Here is a 21,067-nt window from a genome sequence, read left to right as displayed (position 1 = left end):
CATCACTGTGGGAGGAAAGTCGGCCTTCAATTAGCGAGCATTCACGACAAGCCTGTGTGCTACCTCCCCCAGCCGTTGCTGTGGTAACCACTGGTATGAACAGGAGCGGCTGGGTCAGCTGAAATGTTTCTCTGCAGCCTAGCCTACTTAACAGCCGTTATTAAAAATGAGGAGCAGGGGGAGGGTCTGTGAAGGGGGGAAGTTACATGGCACTGAGGGACAGGCGACCAGTGAATTAACTCAGCCCCGGGAAAGAATCAAAGTGCTGAAAGTTAGTTGAGGCAAAGTCACGCAGTGTATTGTTTTCTGGTAGCTGGCTGGGCTATTCACATCAACAGGTTTAGGTTCAGATGTGGCCTCTGCCCTGGGTTTCACTGAACTGGCCTCTCCTGAGAGGGCTTTGTGAATTCCTTCACAGACTGAATCCCTCACACAGACAGGGAGGAGTGGGGAGAAAGCCTTGAGTGCAGAGGTAATGCAGAACCTGCTGATGTGAAGGTGGGAATTTTGCTGTATTCTCAAGATTCCAGCTTTATTTGCCCTTCTGGCATGGTGAAGCGATCCACTCTCTCTCCTCCTAAATCCAGACACGTCACATTGTGCTTATTGAAGGGGTCTAACTGAGTAAACTGTTGCACAGATTGCATGGAATGGTTGTCCTGCTTGTCCTCACAACAATTTAGGATTTCCAACAGCAGCATGGTTCCTGACATTTGCCTCCTCTCACATTGTATAGCTGTGGTTTTACCAGGACATCCTTGGAACCGTGAAGCACCTATCCATAAAACCCAGAACTACTACAGGGAGCTCAGGTTTTAGGGTGGGCTTCAAATGAGAGGCACTACATTGTGAGATGGAGTTACCCAGGCCAGTGCCTGCTCCCAACTGGTGTATCGCCGTCTTATCTCTTCATATTTTACCATCCTTGTACCTCTGATGTCACTGCAAGGGACACAGTCTGCCTGCATGCAGAGTAAACAAACAGGAGACAGAGATGCTTTCTGCAGCCGTGCAATGTAAATGTGTGTTTGTACCTGCAAATACATTTTGCATGCATGTGATTCTTGTGTGTAAATAAGGCATATATTTGATGAGCATGTGGCGCATGTATGAGTATAGCATACTTGTGATGGGAGCCATGCATCCGGTGTGCATGTGTAGAGCATGCTTGTGACATGCAAGAGTTATCTGGCACACCTCTGACACACACGATGCGTAGCCCATATCTTGTGTACAATACACAGATATACGTGTATGCTGACTGAGAGTAGTCTGGACATTTGGTACTTCCAGGGAATGGACTACCTGGATTCCATGAAATTCTTTGGACACTTTGATGAAAATGTTGCCATAGACTGATGGATAGAACCCTATTTTAAAATAATAAATAAGGAACACTTTATCTGAAGGATCATCTTTACATCTTCTGCTAAGACTCTGAGAGCTCGTTGGGACTGATGGTTTTACAGTGTGTACCAGAACAGCTTTGATGGGTTGCAAAGCACTGCCTGAATTTAGAATGTTCTCTGTGGCTCCAGCAACCATTTGTGTGGATTTTCTCTCTCTAGACACTCTGCTGAAGCAATGAAAAAGTGGAGAGTGAGATTCTAGTTGATTTTAACATGCTTCAGGGAGAGACTAGAAACCAAGGATTTTGGGTCCAGTTAATCACTGTGTTTGAGCTCTGCTCAGTGCAAAACCTGAGGGCGGGGGTGTTAAAGATGACTTTATACCACCTTTAACTGACTTACACTTGGTTGCCTGCCTTACTTTCCATCCCCCATATGTGTCTGTTCAGACTGCAAGCTCTTCTCCTTCCTGCATATCTGTAAATAACCTAGCAAACTGTTGGTGCTATATAAATATACACACAGCACAGATGCACGCAGGGGCATTCTGTATATGTACTGGCATATACATATATGTCTGTAGTATACTTTACCTACATTCAGGACATATGCTGTGCATTAGCTACATTTCATACATGCAGTTCCAAAACAAAGAGGTACCAAGTTGCCCTTAGGGCTTGGATTTTGTTTGTCACATTCACTGTAAATTCAAATGGAAAAAGCAAGAGGTCCAGTGAGGTTTCACAGAAATCCTTTCCTGGTTGGTTTGCTTCACTTGGATATTGGCTCTACATCTCAAAGCATCTCCAGGTTATACAGACATCCCATCATACCCCCACCCCATATAGTCATTATGGCATCTCTTGTGAACCTATCTGTGCAGCTGCAGTGTCCCATATGGAAAAACATCACATGTGCATGTGCTGTGTGCATGTGGATTACTTGTAGGAGGCACGGGGGGTCAACCCTTTTCTAATCCAGCCAGCTATGGTCTTTTGCACGCTCTCTCTTTTTTATGCCAGTAAAATTATTCTTTAAAAATTGAATCACTCAAGCCCCCAGATGAGTGTGTTTGTGTGTGAGTGTGCATGCCTATGTGTAGTGTGTGTGAGTGTAGAACAATACCCTGCAGGCATCGCCTTGTAATCATGCCGCATGGACCCCCTTCTTGCAAACCTCTGCCTAGATTGGAGTGATTCCATTCCTGACTCTCTCCCTCCCCCCCAGCCCAGTTGGTCAAATCAAGGCCAGACAGATACATAGACAGCCACCAGGCATTGAGCAGGGCCAATTACTGTGGAGGTGATGAAATCCCTCAACCATATAGTTCACAGAGCATATGTGGGTCAATCCCACGATGAGGAAGGGGGCTGAAAGCTAAGGCAGGGGCTGGGGAGTGTGTTTTTCCTGCAGTAACCTCTCTCCCTGTTCTCCTCCTTCTGTCTTTTCTAGGCAGGACAGGGCTGCTTGCTGATCTCTTGCCAAGTTTTGCTGTGGAGATTATGCCAGGTATTCAGTCATTTAACCCTTTATTGACCCACCTTCCCTCTCGCCTTGTTTGTCCATCCCTCCTCTGCACTGCACATTAATTTCCTTCTTACTTGTGTGCGTCTTCTGTATTCTGTGATAGACTGTCGCTTGTTCGAAGTGCATATTGCACTGAGAAATATCAAACCTCATGCTGGGGATAGGGCGGGGCTGTAACACAGGGATGCAAAAGACAGAAAGAGCTGAGAGACAGGCCCAGCACTAGAGTGGAAAAGTCTATTTACAAGAGGTTTTATATCAAGCTGTATGCCTGTGATCATGCCACACCACCATGATCGTGGCAACTCCGTTTTATCCATACCGTAATATCTTAGCACCCTTGTACATCTACAAAGTACAGTGTGGATGCACCCCTGGATGCCCTCAAGAAGAAGTACTCTTAAAAGGCCTAACTTTATGTTATGGGATAGTGCTATGAAAATCAGCCACCGAAGGCTGCACATATGTGGCACCCCTGCTAAAGGAGGGATACTAGGCCAAACCAAGCTGTGGGAGCTGTTCTTCTGTGCGGTAATGCTACATTATCAGGGGATCTAGCTACAGCCAGATAGTTGGGGAGGGGCCTGAGGATTTTCTGGACTGCACAAATCCCTTACTATCCAAATTAATGGGATCCCACTTTTAAGCATTTCCCAACCCCATAGAGGATCTAGTCCAAGATTCTACATCAGATGGTCTTTCAGAGGGAAGAGATGAGAAAGCATTCAGCTCTGGGTATGTCTGAAATGACTGAAGCCTGAGGGCACTAAACCAAAGTCTGTCTCTCCCCACAAAATAGACTTCTCATACCCACTTTCATACACAAGAGCAGCTCTAAGTGCACATGAAGGGGGAATAATCTGTCCCAGACACACACATGGAAAAGAGGGTAAAGACCCCTAATGTTAGCCATAACATTAGAACCAGCAGAGGATTCAGTGTAGTAGGAGGAGTCTTTTCAACAAATATACTCAACAAGGTTTGATTCTCCAATTTCTTGCACCTTTTGTCACCATTTACACCTGTGCAAAGTAGATGTAAAATGCTAGTATATTCATCAGGTAGCTTTTTATACCTGCTTTGCACAGGTTTAAGTGACAATAAGCAACTCAGAAATGGTAACCACAGTAACCTTAGTGTTTGTATGAATTCGATCATATTCAGCACTGCTGTGTGAGGAAATAACAATGGCTGTATCAGGAAAAGGAGTATGGAATCACACTTTTAACTGGATAAACACCTTGATTTGTGTCTGTAATGGATCCAGCAGCATCTTTTGCTGTTTCCTTGTACTCATTACTTAAGCACGTCCCTAACTTGGTACACACCAAAGATCTCCCTATAACTCCAAGGCCCCTGTGACAGGAGCACTGACTCCAAACATCCACTTGCTAGAGCTGAGTTGCAACCTATAATGTACTTCATGACTCTAGCCTCTTTTGGAATGTCTGCCAACAAATCCCAGTCTTCTCACATTGATTTGGTGAGTTTTTTCCCCGACAGGCTTTTTTCCCTTTATTGATGGATTGTGAAACACCGAGGGAAACTGCTGCTACAGATTTTAAATTTGAGTTGTATTGCTGAGCTGTGATTGGTTGTCTGTGTCATGTGATATTGTTTCTTTTCCTTGACTGAATGAATGTCATTCCTTTAGAAGAGATGAGGACTTGGAAAAAACCCACTGGGCCTTTAAGTTTCTTAGAGAGGAATGGATCAGGGAGATTAGGGAATGTTAGCACATTTTTAGTCTTTTCCTTTCTGGGCCACATGGAGCTCTCTTGAGGCATCAGTGGTAGAAAAATGTGGCTGCTGTCAGATTTCCTGGCTGGATGCAGCGCTGAATGTAATATTCTCCAAGTACATTCACAAGAATAATAGTGTGCGTGGGCCTAGTAGTGAAGGGGCAGGCACAGCCTTGTTTGGCTCATTTACCAGGCTATTTATAGTGTGTTTTCTGCCACCATTTGTGTAATTAAAACTAGAATGCTGGCGTAGAGCATGCACAAACAGGGCACAAACGCAGCTGGAGAAAACAAATGTTTGTGTAACATGTTTTATGATGTTTGTCTTGCTCTGCCTCTAACCCGTCAAAGGGGATTCTGTCCCACAAGAACAGAGTAGGGCTAGTGCCTCCATACTGTTCACCCCACAGCACCTCCTCTGTCCAGCACAGTGAGATGGAGCCTGTCTCTATGCCTCTCACCCTCTGTCTCCGAGATGTGACCGAGATGTAGATGTACCCAAGCTAGCTTTGATCTAGCTAGCTTGAATAACAGCAGCAGTGAAGCTGTGGCAGCACGGGCTAGACACTCGAGTATGTACCCATGGTCCCGGTTGGGCTTGTACAGCCCTGCTGCCACACCTTCACTGCTGCTGGTCTTTGAGCTAGCTAGATGACAGCCAGCTCCAGTGTATCTACACGTGTTGTAATCATACCTCTGATTGCAGTGTAGACAGTAGAAGGGACCTATTGTCTCCTTACTTCTCACCAGGAGAGATCCTGCTCCTTCTATTAGCCCACATGCCTGTTCTGTCCCTACCCCTCCAGCTGGAGTCCTTGCCCTTGCCTTTTACAGTTTGTTGTGTCCTTTGACCATTTGTTCTCATTTGGTTTCCAGAGTGGGTGTTTGTGGGCCTGGTGATCCTGGGGGCTTTCCTGTTTTTCCTCCTGGTTGGGATCTGCTGGTGCCAATGCTGCCCACATAGCTGCTGCTGCTACGTCCGCTGCCCCTGCTGTCCAGATTCCTGCTGCTGCCCACGGGCATGTGAGTGATCAGGGACCAAAGTGCGAAGCCTCCTCCCATATCCCTTTTGCTATGTGTGAGGGAAATCTGCTCATACCCTTCCCCATCCTGAGTGCTCCACTTGACTAAAGATTGCCTGTTACTAAGAATGAAGCACCCAACCTATAGTTTAATGGTCGAAGTCTCCTGCCAACGAGGTGCTGGCAACTGGGCCTGCTCCTCTAGTGTCACATTCCCATCCTGAAGCTGCAGTCCTGTCAGCTATGTTTGTGCTGTGGCTGCAGAGCAGAGAACATTCTGGTATGGTCCTTCCCACGCTGCAAAGCAGCTGCCTACTAGAGTCGTGCAAAACACCTGAAACAAGGCCAGGTTCTATTGCAAATCCAAATCTCAGGCCAGGTTTGCTGAGGTTCATGAGCCTCTGGAGTAAGCTTGCCTCTTGAGAGTCCCATTCTGGTCTTCAGGATGAATTGCTACAAACCCAAACAAGAAATTAAGTGGAGCCTAGATTTATGTGCTGAATGCCCTTGACTAACCATGCTTTAAGGTCCTTCAGCATAGAATAAGCTGTCCCTTACCATTTCTGGAACTCCTTTTAAGCTCAGAGAAATCCACTGGTTCTTGAGTTCCATTCATAACACACCAGACCCTCTCCTGCTGGGCAGTCACCAAAATCCAAAGAAGGAGCAGCAGCAGGAGTACTGTTGTGGAGCACCTTGGAGGGGAAGGGCTGGCACTTCGTTGCTAATTATTGCTCTCTTTTCAGTGTATGAAGCGGGCAAGGCGGCAAAAGCTGGATACCCATCTGCTGTCACCTCCATCCCAGGTCCTTACTACATCCCCACTGTTCCGGGAGCTGGCGGGCCATCTCCTGCTGTACTGATGGAGAAGTCGCATCCCCCGCCCCTAGCGCCAAGTGACTCCAGTGGAGGAAGCCAAAATGGTAATCTGCACCCTGTCTCTCCTGTCAGCTTGTCAGAGCATTCTGAGTCAGCAGAGTCCTCAAAGGAAGTGGGGCTGGAGAAGGAGGGTTAGCTCCATGGAGAGAATGGTGTGATCTAAGCACAGGACTGAGAGCCTGAATTTTAATAATGAATTTTAATTATTTTAAGCAAGTCATTTTGTACCTCAGCTTCCCCATCTGTAAAATGGGGGTAATGATGATCTTCTGTGGTAGGGAGTTCTGTGGCTAGGGATAGGGACCCTCCCCCTGGATGGACACAGACACACACAGAGCCTGTCCCTTGCCCCAGCACATCACAACCTGAGCTCTGTCAGCCACAGCTTCCTAGACTGACACGGTGGAGAGCACAGTGACAGGCATTCTGACATAGCCAAACCATAGACCATTGTGGGCTTTAAAGATGTGGAACTTAACTTGGAAATGAGATCTGGGACTGGACTGGTAGCAAGTTTACAATATCTGTGCGGTGTGTCTACCCCACCTACTTCAGCCACCACTGAGAAACAGACACCCTTGGGGAGGAACACAACATTTACTTATCAGGACACAGCCACATTACACAACAATTTAGGGTGAGAAGTGCGGAAGAGCACTATTGCCATATGAAACTGCATGGGGAATTTGGGGAGGAGGAATGTAATCATTAATTATCAAAAGTTGAATTTTATCACAGCACCACACTGATATGAGAAGGCAATTAGACAGCTTAAGCAGGAACTCAGGCTTTTGAAATAATCTTCCACCTCCCTTATCAGCATATTCGCTTATATTTTTTTTTATTTTTTTTTGAACTACTAAAAAATTCATCAGAAGCAGGAAGCCTACCAAACAATCGTGGGGCCACTGGATGATCAAGGTGCTAAAGGAGCACTCAAGGAAGCCAAGCCTGTGACATGGTCCCTCACCAAAAGTTCTTAAGCAAAGTAATCAGTCAGGGATAAGATAAATGCTCTCATGGATCATTAACTGGTTGAAAGATAGGAAGCAAACGATAGGAATAAATGGTCAATTTTCACAGTGGAGAAAGGTAGATAGCAAGGTCCTGCAATGATCTGTACTGGGACCAATGCTATTAAACATATTCATAAATGGTCTGGAAAAAGGGGTGAACAGGGTGCATAGGTTACAGATGATACAAAATTACTCAAGGTAGTTAAGACCAAAGTTGACTCAAAGAGTTACAAAGGGAATCTCACAAAATTGGGTGACTCGGCAAGAAAATGGCAGATGAAATTCAATGTTGATAAATGCAAGGTAATGCACATTGGAATATATAATCCCAACTATGCAAGTTAACTGTTACCACTCAAGAAAGATCTTAGAGTCATCAGTTCTCTGAAAACATCTGCTCAATGTGCAGCGGCAGCGAAAAAGCTAACAGGATGTTAGGAACTATTAGGAAAGTGATAGATAATAAGACAGAAAATATCATAATGCCACTATATAAATCTATCATACAGCCACACTGAATACAGCATGCAGGTCGGGCGACCCCATTTTGAAAAAGATATATTAGAACTGGAAAAGATGCAAAGAAGGGCAACACAAATTTTTAGGAGTATGGAACAGCTGCTATACGAAGAGAGTTTTAAAAGACTGACTGTTCAGCTTAAAAAAGAGACAACCAAGGGGGGGATATGAAAGAAGTGTATAAAATCATGACTGGTGTGGAGAAAGTGAATACGAAAGTGCTATTGACCCCTTCACATAATACAAGAACTAGGAGTCACCCAATGAAATTAATAGGCAGTAGGTTTAAAACAAACATAAGGAAGTGCTTCTTCACGCAATGCACAGTCACTGTGTGGAACTTGTTGCCAGGGGATGTTGTGAAGGTCAAAGGTATAACTGGGTTCAAAAAAGAATGATATAGGTTCATGGAGGATAGGTCCATCGATGGCTATTAGTCAAGATGGTCAGGGACACAACCCCATGCTCTGGGTGTCCCTAAATCTCTGACTGACAGAAGCTGGGAATGGACGATATGGACCATAGGTCAGACCCATTCTTACGTTCAGCTTCAACAATCTGTATATTTCTTTGCTCTTCCACTGAAATCAGAATGGGTGAACTAATGAGCTGGTGGAACAAACTTTCATCATCAAAGGAAAGATCTGGAACAGAGTGTTTAGAAATAGGAAATAAATCAGCCATTGACCCAAAGCAGAAACCTATCCAATGAAAAAATCATCTTCAGAACATGTTGGACTCCAGCCCAGTGCTTAATATTATTTTTTGGTAAAATGTCACCGCACATAGAACGAAGCACTGGACATAGGCTGTGGGCTTGGGCACATCAGGGGATTGTTGAATAGTTCGGGAGCATAGCGTGCTGCTTTCAGAAATTTCACTGCCGGTCACTGTGCCAGAGCACCTGGTTTCAGGCCTTGTTCCAGGTGCTTCAAAAGAAATAGGGATATGCTTTTGAGATCCCAGCTCATTAGCACAATACAAATGTAAATTAAAATTTATGACTCAGATACAATTTAAAGCTGAATGGAAAGGCTCTTTACTTGCCAAGACTCCAGTTTATATAGACTTTTCACTTTTAAAATAATAAAAAGACAGCTGAGGATCTTAAAAAGCTTTATTATTTATATTACCATAGCCCCAGTCGTAGTCCAGGACTCCAGTGTGCTAGGTGCTGTACAAACTGAGGACAAAAAGACGGTCCCTGTCGCAAACAGCTTAGATGTTTAGAAAACATTAATCATGAGATCCCTGCAAGGTGAGTTAATATGTTTATCCCTGTTTTATAGATGAGAAAGCTGAGACCTAGAGAGACTAAGTGACTTACCCAGTATCACACAGTGAGCCAGTGACAGAGCCAGGAATAGAACCAAAGTCAGGATCCCCAGTTTGTTATTCTGAGTAGGGAGAACAGATCCCTAAACTCAAGGCTTGACAGGCAAGTAAACAATAAATAGACTTTCAGCTGTTCTGTTGGTATTTGTAATTTTTAAGGCAATGTGTCCATTTTAAACTCACTTGTTACTAGTGAGGCTCTAGCATGGTTTTCCTGATCAATGAAGTCAAGGATTTTTTTGTCCAAGAGGTATATTACAGACCTCATGGTGTGTGAGGTGTTTGGGATGGGGGAGGGAAGATGGGCAGTCATTTCATTTGCAAGCACAGTGCTCAGAAAAAGCAATCCTTCTCCATTCTGGTGAGGGAAACACTGCAAGATCTTTATGAACACAGTCTAAACTTGTAGCCAGCATGGTTCTGCTGCCACTGTGGACATGGTCTTCTAGAAGGCTCAAAAAGCAATGCCCCATGGGACACAGTTAACACCTAAGAACACATCAGCAGTTCATGAGGATGGAGTACAGTCTGACGATTAGGAAGGGCTCTGTTTCCACTGATTTGGCATGTGATCTTGGACAAGTTACTTAACTTCTCTGTGCCTTAGTTTCCCTATCTGTAAAACAGGAATAAAAATATTTACTCCACTGTTAAAAAGGCCATGGCAATCTTCAGATGAAGAGTGCGAGTGTGAACTACTATTATTTTGGGACCATACAGAGGCATAATAAAAAGGTTCAGTAAGGGGAGCATTTTGCATTGTTGTAATAAGATCTGATAAGTCAAACCACAGACACTAGGCTTCACCTGTAATAGAAAATATTTTCCATGCACTTCCCACGATCGTCTTAACAGCCATAATGCCAATATTAGTTTCTAGATGTTTCCAGAATTAGCCAGGAAATTAGTTTTCCTTCTGATATACAGCAGCAGTAGCAAGCCAAGTATGAAGTATTAAGCCTAACTAATTTTCTATCAGTTCCAGGAGCTATAGATGTAACCCACATAGATATTTGGCACAACCTCAAAATGAATAATGGCTCAAGGGACTGGAATGTGAGATGGAGCCTATAAATCACCAGTTCAAATTTCAAAAAGGTTGCTATGGACTCAAAGTCATTCCCACTTGATGGTTATTCAGTGTAAGACAAGGTGGGGGGTGTCATGCTGTCTGGAGCAGCTCACAACTGTGAGTGGTTCCATGAGGGCAGACAACCCAAACTGGTGGCAAATTCTATAAGTGCACCAAACTCGTAACAAATGTGAACTGGATCACTCTAACAGTCTTACCATGAAGAAAAGGAGTACTTGTGGCACCTTAGAGACTAACCAATTTATTTGAGCATAAGCTTTCGTGAGCTACAGCTCACTTCATCGGATGCAACGAAAGCTTATGCTCAAATAAATTAGTTAGTCTCAAAGGTGCCACAAGTACTCCTTTTCTTTTTGCGAATACAGACTAACACGGCTGTTACTCTGAAACCAGTCTTACCATGGAGTCACAATCAATCCCCTTAGACTCTCCAGTCTATCTTGCCACCCAGACAAACTGGACTTAGTGATAAGTGGTCACTTATACCAAAAGTCACACCACATTCAGGTTGCTTCCAGTCCCATGAGACCAGTCACTTACATCAGATTAATTGGTACTCTAGATCCTACACCAAAGACAATGCCTGTAGTCAATCCTCTAATAAACTATCAAAAGGTTTATTAACTAGAACAAAGGAATAAGACAGTTTTTTACAGGTTAAAGCAAGCAAACATATACACACTAGTGAGTTACCACCTAAATCCTAAGAGTGACAAGAGTTGTAGTGATCTGGGCCTTCCTGAAGTATCTTTCAGGGCAGACCCAAGGGGCAACCCCTGGGGATCTCTGGCTGCAGTTTAGAATCTCTGGCCCTTCAGAGTTCAAACAGCCAACAGATGCAGTTTCTTCCTGTCAGGGATTTTTATTCCTTTCCCGCAGAGTTCAAGATGATCCACGTGCATGTCTCCTCTTCATGGGTGGGGTGGAGGGTAATCAACAAAATCTTTTGTCCTCTGATGTCCCACAATGATTTATCTGTTGTCTGCGGGCCTTCTGTTGAGCAGGAGATAACACCCCCTCTGGCAAACTAGTATTTCACACTTGGTAATGTTTCTCTCCTGACTCTGGGGGATTGCAGTTTCAGAGTAAACACTTCTTTAGTTACAGAGCAAACATGTAAATATCACCTATGGGATACAGCTATTATCAATGAGATTAATGCACACAGCAACATATAAGCATTTCATAGAGTCTAAACACTAAATATCTTCCTATAAGACTAATACCTATTTTGAGCAAAACTAACATACGGGTGACCTGGTCCAGTCTCCAGCTACGAGGTTGTCAGTTCTGAGCTAATGCCTGTAGCCTGGGCAAGAGGTGGCATCTGGCCTGCCAGCATCACAGGGGGTTAATCCAATTCCTAGTAGATACCGGGGTGCTGGAACTATTTTTATAGTAGGGTTGCTGATGATGGAAACTATGTATTTGGTATTTGTTATTACTGCTGCAAGCCAGGGGTGCAGCAGCATCCCCAGCACCCCTAGTTCCAGCACTACTGAGTAGATATGTCAGAAAAAATATCCATAAATTGGCACTTTTGTTGGTAGTGTCCAGGCTAGTTCAGGCACACTGGCAAGGCAGAGCGGGGAAGTACGCACTGCTGTGCTTGCTCTGTCAGTGCAGTGGAAGAATTTAGTTTCTAGATTTGTCAATCCAGCACCTTTCACTGGCACAAAATTCACTTATAGAGATATAATGTAGTAAGCTTTGTAGGGTAGGAATAGTACCTCTGTGTGTTCTGCACATTTGTAGGGCTTATATGCACATATTTGTAACAATAACAACGCATAATGGCAGAACAAAATTCTAGACTTCCATCAGCTGAGCTACTGAAGGGTGTTTTTTTAAGGTACACAAACTGCAGACACTATTCTAATAGCACCACACTATGTCTTACGCATCTAATTGTCTTTACTAAGTACACATACACAAGGTCATAGTTTAATAGGGTTATTGACCTTACAAATGTACAGTAACATACAATAAAGCACTTTCACACCAAAGTACTTCACAAACTAATTACAGGAATTGATTTAGCTACAGCTGAAATGCAGCCATTTTTGGAGTGGAGCACAGCAGCACTGCACAGCACTTTAGGACAGAAGGTGACTCAGGACTTGTCTACATGGCAAGTTACTATGCAGCAAGCCAGGGTATAAATCTGCAGTGCACCAGCCTGCCACATAGTAACTCGCCATGTGGACACGGCTACAGTGCAGTGAAAATTTTCAAGCAGCAGTATGCTAAGCTGCACTGCAGGACTTTCACGTGCTGTAGCCATGTATCCATCTGGCAGGCTACTGCATGGCAAGCTTGTGCGCTGTAGATTCACAACCTGGCTTGCTGCGTAGTAATGTCCTGTGTAGACAAGCCATTATAGTCCAAGCAGTGCACATCATGCAACGTAATGTGGAATCTACATGTTAGTCACTACCGTGTCAGGAATAAATCTTTGAGACTCTTCCAGAACAAAACACCAACCGACGTTATTGAAAACCACAGTATCAGATAAGTATGCAAGCAATGTCTGGTGCATGCATGAATATGAGCAAGCATATTAAATCCAAACAAAATGGATTGGTTGGTTTCAAGTTCTAGATGATTTAAGAGTTCCCAGCCGGATTTCTTTTCTTGTTTCCCTGAGCCCCTTTCTCCTTGTGGGGTGAGTTTGGGTGTCAGATTGTTATTCACATTTTGCAGCCAGACCAGTTCTAGAATAGCACAAGACTGGGACCTTTGCTTAACCATCTCTTGTAAATGCTTTAGTTTCTTCAAAGACCTGCGTACTGTAATTCTCTGTTTGCAAAGTATGGGCTACATTGGCATAGGCCCTTTTGTGGGCATATAGGGTAGGGAGAGGAAATGCACAAAGAGCCTTCCACACAATGTACCCTATGCAAGAGCCTCTCATAATTACGGTCCCTGTGGCTCCAGGCACATATAAAAAGCAGGGAGGAAGCAAAAGATTGGAGCTGTCCAGGCACAGAGGTGGGGAAGTATGCCATATGCCACGAAGGGGCATAGCACTCCCCTTGCAGGTGAGTTATGACTGAGCCCTACATTTTGTATAAAATACGGTATGTACAGAATGCAGCAGCTTGCAGTTTTGTAGGTACCCAACAGAACAGATGGGATCTCTTTTAAGATTCTGCCATTGGTTCACCAGTACATTCAGTGTAAACATCAGAATCTTATTGTTTACTTTTAAGGCACTTAAAGGTCTTAAATCTGAAGACACTTCATGGGCTTCCCTCTGTATTCCCTGGAATTTCCAGTACCCCATGGAATATACTCTTCACCACCTCCGAGCAGAGCTCAGGTAGAGTAGGGGAGCGGGAGAGTGCAGCAGGCCAGTTGCAGCTCCCTGATTCTCAGCCACCTGGCTTCAGTGCAAGATAGTGCTGCTCAGGAGTGTATGCCACTGGCCCCTGTGCTAGTAGAGGGCCAGGCATACCAGGACTCCACTCTGCCATGCCCCCTCTCACCTCATTGCTGCCCTGACAAATCCTTTCCTGAGGGTTTGAAATGGGGGGTGTTCTCCTGAAGTTGACAAGGGTGTTACTTTACTCTTTGCCAGTCTCTGGGTGGGGTAGATTCACCCTGTCACAATGACACTACATCAGTGTATTTTTGTTGTATGTAGTGGTCTCTTTCAAACCCATTTTGCTATTGCTGCAAACTTTATAAACAACGTAGCTGTTCAACCTCATATCATATTGCTCTTGAATTTCACCTGAAGCAACGACAAAATGACCAATCCACAGGCTGTGGGAGTTGTAGGCCACCTGCCTGAGGATGTGGGCTCAACCAGCTACAGAAGTTGTGTAGACCAAAAGCCACTTCTTGGTTTGAAAGTGCCATCCTCTGAATGTTTTCTTCTCCCAGCAGTGCGCAAGGGGTACAGGATCCAAGCCGACAAGGAGAGGGACTCCATGAAGGTGTTGTACTACGTCGAGAAAGAACTGGCACAGTTTGACCCAGCCAGGAGGATGCGAGAGCGATGTGAGAAACAGACATTGTTTGACCCTTCCCAGAGAGGCCTGAACTAGATGACCTCTTGAGGTCCCTTCCAGTCCTATGATTCTATGATTAATAGTCTGGAAATTCATAGTGATGGTTCCACAAACAAATTGAACTGAGACCCTATGGCCTAGCTCTTCAAGAATGTATGATGCCTAGAGTTAGGCTTAGAACATAAATAGGCACCAAAATATGTGGCATGATTTTCAACGTCAGTAGGAGCTGTTGGATGTTCAACACTTTTAAAAATCAGCTCTGTTTATGTAGGAATGTAAATAAGGAATTAGGACCCTAAGTTTTGACACCCATGTTTGAAAATCTAGGCCCACATTCCTGCCTTCTCTGTCATATAACTATGGTGTAACTGTGGGTGTATGAGACAGTGTGGTGTGTGTATACTTTTAGGAGGAAATGTGGGTCTGCAATAAGTCTCTTAAGGTATATGTTATGTTATTAGTATAACAGCCTCAATATGCTTTGGGGGACGGAGAGGTAGTTTGTACTGGCCACCTCAGTGAAATGGTAGATCTGAAGCAATACGGTTGTTTCTTTCATTTACCAGGAGAAGAGATGTCAGGGATTCTAGCTGTCAGTGTGTGAGCAGTTACAGTGGAGGAAGGTTTGTGACACTGGGAAATAGGGGATGGGTCAGAGGCCCATTGTAGTATTTACAGAGGTGGTTACGTCTAGTGGGTGCGGGACAGAGTTCACACAGGCAGTGTGGGAGAGGTATCATGGCATGGCAGTATACTGACTGGGGGTGAAGAGGCTAGTTGTGGATAGGTAGAGGACAGAGGCTGATGAATTAAGATTATTTGTGGACCTTTAACTCTACATTTCCAAACTTTAAAACTTCATCTTTTTAAACTTGATCCTTAGCCTATGATTAAGGATGGCAGAATCAGGTGTCTAGTGATGATCTGTCCAGGTCAGGGGGTTGAGGCACATGGGTGGAGCAGTGTGTGTGAATGGGGGAAGAAGCTTGCAGTGCTGCTCTGTGTACTGTACCTGTTCCATGTACAGAGGATATCAGTCTGTGGGGCTGGCAAACATCAAGGCAGAGTTCCTCTGAGTGGCCTCCACTGACTTCTAGGACTCCTTCTTGAAGTGGTGAGGGCTATGCAGGTTTCTCTTCTCCATGGCCCCATGAGGATTCCTCATTTTGACCCTAAAACCTGCACACCCATCCCTGTTTTTTCATTCCTTGTACCTCATAATCTGTGGATTATCTGGCCCCTCCCTCATCTGAAGGGCCGGGTCTTTCATTGTTTTGCTGGGCTCTACCCACCAAGCCAGGGTTCACAGGCTTGGCTGCTGATGCCTTCTGCCAGCACACTTAAAAATAAACAAACAAACAGACCTAAAAACGTTGCTGGTAAAGAAGACAAGAGAGATCAAATGCCTGAGGTAGCCTAGTGACTGACTCATCCAACCCAGTGAGGGGTCTTGACATTCATATGTGGTGGATACAGATCATTTTCCAAAAAAACTTGTGCCCGTTATCATTAGCCTGTGCATCCAATAGGTCCACCGAGTAGGTGTCTGTATAGAGATGCCTTTAGATCCTGGCAGTCACAGATGCATGAGCTCCCTCAATCAATGACGATAAAGGTTTAGGGAATGGCATTAATCATAGCTCTGTACTGATTAGGAGAAACTAACAAATTACATGTAGTTCTAAAACAGTCATCATGGAGCGCATTGCCATTTACACCCACCAGACCTACTATAAAAAGACTCTCTCCAGATTGGAACGTCTGGAATCCAGATGTCATTGTGCTTGACAAGGTAGTGACTGACAGCGATTCAACAGATGAGAGATGGCAGGGAGCGTGCAGATCGTTTTTTGTGGGGGTTGATCTTGTTTTAGCTTGGCTAGTCAGGCCAAACTCACGGCCAGCCACTTTGACACCAGGGGAGGTGCATATGTGCCTATGTATACAAAACAGAACACCCAGATAAGGCTGAAATTGGACCAGAAGCATTCTCCAAATGTGTTGTGAATTGAGATCTAAAATTCACAGGGAGTCCCGGGGTGGGAGGAACCCAGGCCAGCATTCTGAGAATGGGTTTGGATTCTGTTTCTGATTATTTTTAATGGAGGGGGGCTTGGCTTCTGTCTGAATGTATCAGAACTAGTCCCACCATGGTCTCACTGTCCCTTCTCACACACACATCTCCTCTGCAGTGTCTGTTTCTCTCTCGTGTCCTGGCAGATAACAACACCATCTCTGAACTCAGCTCCCTGCACGAGGACTCAAACTTCCGTCAGCCTTACCGGCAGGTGCGAAGGAAACCCCTGCCTCCTGTGGGGGACCTGGATGGCGATGCGGAGTACTGGGCAGGGGTGATTAGCGGAGGTGGTGCATCAAGGACACAGGCGATTTCTGATTACAAGGAGGAAAGGGACAGCTTTAGGCATAGGTGAGTGCAGTGCTCAGGACACAGCTGTACCTGGCCAGGGAATAGTGAAGGAAGAAAGGTCACAGCCGTCCTCACTTCCCTGATGATCTGTTCCCAGCTGACAGAGCAGAGGGGATACAGAATGGGGGAAGATGGAAACGGGGCCTGCCTTGGACAAAAATAGAATTGATCTGATTCTCACAGCTCTCCCTAGCCCATCCACTCAGGCAAAGCCAGACCCCTCTCCCATTCCATGTCTGATAGTGTGAAATATTTGATAGTCATTTATAAGGCCAAGAAACCCAAACCCCTCCCCTGTGTGCAGTGGGACTCCTGGAAATTGCACCCCAGTCTCTCTGATGCATTAAGAGATACAGTGCACTCTAGCAGGAACCACACTCCAGTCTCTCTGTGCAATGCGGTCTGCAGTGCTGGCCCAAGGGAATGGCACTCCACTCCTTAGAGCACACTAATACACACCTTCATCCCCTGGGACTCTCACCCTAGAGTCTCTGGTAGAGCAGCCTGTAGGAAGTGGAGCTCAGTCCCTTAAAGGCAATAGCAGGGATTCCCCTCCCCAGAGGGTCTGTTGGTACAATGCACATTGTTCACTCAAAGCTTGCTGGTGACAGCAATATGGCAGGCTGCTTCTTGGTTTCCCCATCAGGGCATATGTGTGCCAACAGTTTTCAGTGCTTGGGAGTAGCCCTTGCTTCCTCCTCCCAGCTTCAATGGGAGGCACACACTGTATCTCACAATTCTGCCCTCCTCTGTCCTGCAGCCAGCAGAGATCGAAATCAGAAATGCTGTCGAGGAAGAACTTCTCTGTGGGTGTGCCGGCCGTCTCCATGGACGAGCTGGCGGCCTTCGCAGAGTCCTACAGCCAGCGCACCCGCCGGACAGATGGCGGCCAGGAGCCCCGGCATTTCGAGAGGTCGGAGTCGCGAGGGGGACGTGGCGGGGTGGTGCAGCACCAGGACAGCTCCTCGGAGGAGTACTATGGCAAGCGCAGGGGGAACCGCGAGCCACTGACAGACTCGGATAGGGGCTGGTCATACAGCCCGCCCAGGAGACGGGCCCACGATGAGAAGCACCTGCCCAGGCTGGTGAGCCGGACGCCTGGAGGGAGTCAGAAGTATGACCACTCCTACCTCAGCAGCGTCCTAGAGAGGAAATCCCGGAGCTATGAGGAGAGTGGTGAACGCAGTGAGACGCCCTCGAAGCTGAGCTCGCAGCCCAGCCAGCGAGGGGGAACGTATTATGCCTGGTCACCGCCGTCCACCTACAAAGCAGGGCAGCAGCAGCAGCAGCCGCCAAAGCCAGAGGAAGGAGAAGACACCCTGCCTCCATACAGCGAGAGGGAGCTGAGCCGCGGCCCTTCGTACAGGACCAGGGAGCAGGCTTACCTCAACGCCTCGGAGAAGAAAAGGAAAAAGGAGCCCAAGAAAACAGTGAGGCCGTGTCTGGCACTCCTGATCCAAATGGGATGAGCGGGGAACACCAGGCAGGGGATGCTATCTAGGGTCTGGGGGATCACCAGACAAGAGATGGAGTTTAGGGTCTTGGTGGAGGATCCCCAGGCAAGGGGTGGAGTGTGAGGGGCCTTGCCAGAAGTGGTACATGTAGATTTAGGAGATCCTGAGGGTGAGGCAGCTATGGTGAATTTTAGGTGTTTGTGATGGGGAGAGACAGGGGTTGTGATCTTTGCATTGAGCCAATCATCCTGGAGTGGGTGAGGCAGGGAGGGGAGGTTATCTGGAATACAGCAGTCAGAGTGGAGTGACTGTGGAGGGGAGGTTATATTTGGGCCTAGGCGGATCAGATGGAGTAGATGAGGAGGGAAGGTTAGGGGCATAGGAGGATCAGGATGGAGCGATGGGGAGGGGAGGTTATCAGGGTCGGGGGAACATGGTAGGGATGAGACATCTAGAGCATAGAGGAATTGCGGGCCATATCCATGGCAACCATGCTAGATGTGGGGTGGGGTATGCATTTTGTGGGCTGGGATGCATTTAGCGGTGAATGCTTGTGTAACAGCCCTAAGAGGAATGGTTTTGGAAAGGTGTGTCTATGTGGAGATGAACTGCTCTGCATCTGTGAGTGCATGCATGTGCCCAATGCGCCCCTCCTCAGACTGGTTAGTGGGGAGGAGCAAATTCCTGCTTCAGTCTGGTTTGTGGGGTCCCTGAATCTGTTCAAAGGCCTTGGTAGGTCAGGGTGTTGAATGTCCCCTCATGTCCACTTAGTGGGATACATCCCTCAACTTGGGTAGTGTGATCAATACCCTCCCTCTGAGCTTAGTTAATGTGTGTGAGAGAATGGGGGGCCCTGCAGCTTAATGGGGAGATGCAGGCTGCCCCCTTGGCAGCAGGTGCATTCAGCACACTCTGGTGAAGCTAATGCCATTCATTCTCTTGTGCAGGCCTACCCGCCCACGCTGTCTGTTTCTCCTGATTTCACATGTGATTTTATGTTTACATTTCTTCTTCTCTCTTCCTCAGAATGATTTCCCAACCAGGATGTCCCTTGTGGTTTGATGTTGTCACGGAAGAGTCGTGTTGATGGGCGGGGTACCATGAGGTGGCCGTGAGGCTGACATACAGAGCCCTAAGCAAACAGGTCCCAGTGAACCTTTGCAGCCACCAGCTATGGATATTCTCTTTCAACTGTCTGTTTCACCATGGGAGTGGAGGCCATCTGTAGAGGCAGACTCCAACCAATAGCTCTCATCCCACTTGCTGTGGGAGAGTCCTCCAGGAAAATCAATGATAGGGCTCTCTTTGGAACTCTGTTCCACATTCAAGGCAGCTGTCGCCATATTCCATGTCCCAAGGGTCTCAAACTCAAAGAGGGGCTGGCTTCTAGCCTCTCACCCCAGAATGCCTCATCCCACATTAGGAGAGGCCTTTCTCCATACTGCTTGCTCTCACTGTTTCCCATGTCCTAGACTTGGAAGGAAGTTGTCTTCATGCCTCTTGCACTCAGAGCCTTAGGAGGTGGGGACTGCCTCTCACACACATCACACCGAGATGTCTCCATGTCCCATCTCTTCCATGCTGGGAGGAGGCCTCATTCTAAGAACTGCAAGTTTCCTCAAGATGGCAAGGTCCCTGTCCCCTGAAAGTTCTGAAAGAAAATCTCTAACAAAATACCGCTGAGCGTGGCACTATGCTAAGGGCTGAGCAGGGAGAGAAACAAGCGTGGGTTGGTTGGTTTGATATTTTTAGTCCTGTTCATTCAGTGATGGGAACTGCAAGTGAGATTTTATGTACTGTTTTAAAAGTGGATCTAAGTAGATTTTATTGTAATGAGAACATAACATGGTTCTTCTCGCTGTTGTTTGTCTTGATATGTGTGCATTTCCTTGAGGCTGAGATATGACAATATAAAGCTTCAGAAGGGTAATCTGTTCGATCATATGACAAACACAGCTCGACCTTGTCACTGTTCTGCTTGTGGTGTCATCACACTGCTCTGGACAGTGGGCTTTTTTTTTAAAGAAACAAGAAGGAGAAAATCACGGTGTGAGAGAGAAGCCATGGCTCTTCCTTCTGCAAGGATCAGCATTATTCCTTTCTGGTTACCAATCCAAGACAGCCAAAAGAGAAACAACAGAAACGGAAAAAAATAATATCTTGGCCAAAACACACACTTAAAAATCACCTCATTCCAGTTACTTCCAGGTCGCCCACTTCCATCTTGACATGATTTTAGTGGCTGATGTCTCAGGAACAGCTGAATTTAGAAATGCGTGCTTCACACCATCTGGAAGCATGACATTTCTGCTTTCAAAGAGTATAATACAGTCATTTCTCACTCTAATTTAATTTCTAGCTGCTAAAATCATGTTGGAATTCATGTGGAGGGGAAAAAAGGTGGGAAATGCTGATCAGAACATGGTTTTAACTTCCACCTGCCAGGGCTAGAAATTAATGGGAACCTTATATCAGTGGGAAGAAGAACAGGAGGACTTGTGGCACCTTAGAGACTAACACATTTATTTGAGCATAAACTTTCATGGGCTACAGCTCACTTCATCGGATGCATTCAGTGGAAAATACAGTGGGGAGATTTATATGCACAGAGAACATGAAACAATGGGTGTTACCATACACACTGTAAGGAGAGTGATCAGGTAAGGTGAGATATTACTAGCAGG

At 45.9% G+C, this 21,067-nt stretch overlaps 1 protein-coding gene across 9 annotated transcripts in view; it reads left to right on the top strand.

Annotated features, from left to right (window-relative positions):
* Positions 1–20,246, top strand: part of ILDR2 (immunoglobulin like domain containing receptor 2) — a 48,620-nt gene extending 28,374 nt beyond the window's left edge. For 2 of the 9 annotated variants that reach the window (XM_073304700.1, XM_073304658.1), the window contains 6 exons: positions 2,802–2,858; positions 5,495–5,641; positions 6,387–6,563; positions 14,371–14,487; positions 16,722–16,929; positions 17,690–20,246. In XM_073304700.1, the coding sequence (XP_073160801.1) occupies positions 2,802–2,858; positions 5,495–5,641; positions 6,387–6,563; positions 14,371–14,487; positions 16,722–16,929; positions 17,690–18,398 (1,415 nt within the window). In that variant the 3' untranslated portion in view covers positions 18,399–20,246. The remainder of the gene's footprint in view (positions 1–2,801; positions 2,859–5,494; positions 5,642–6,386; positions 6,564–14,370; positions 14,488–16,721; positions 16,930–17,689) is intronic. The other 7 variants (XM_073304667.1, XM_073304665.1, XM_073304664.1 and 4 more) reach the window with 7 other exon arrangements.
* The last annotated feature ends 821 nt before the right edge of the window (positions 20,247–21,067 follow it).

This window comes from Lepidochelys kempii, chromosome 1 (assembly GCF_965140265.1).
Source record: "Lepidochelys kempii isolate rLepKem1 chromosome 1, rLepKem1.hap2, whole genome shotgun sequence".
NCBI classification, from domain to species: Eukaryota; Metazoa; Chordata; order Testudines; family Cheloniidae; genus Lepidochelys; species Lepidochelys kempii.
The sequence above is the reverse complement of the archived record's forward strand: the minus strand, read 5'-3'. Positions and strand labels throughout refer to the sequence as shown.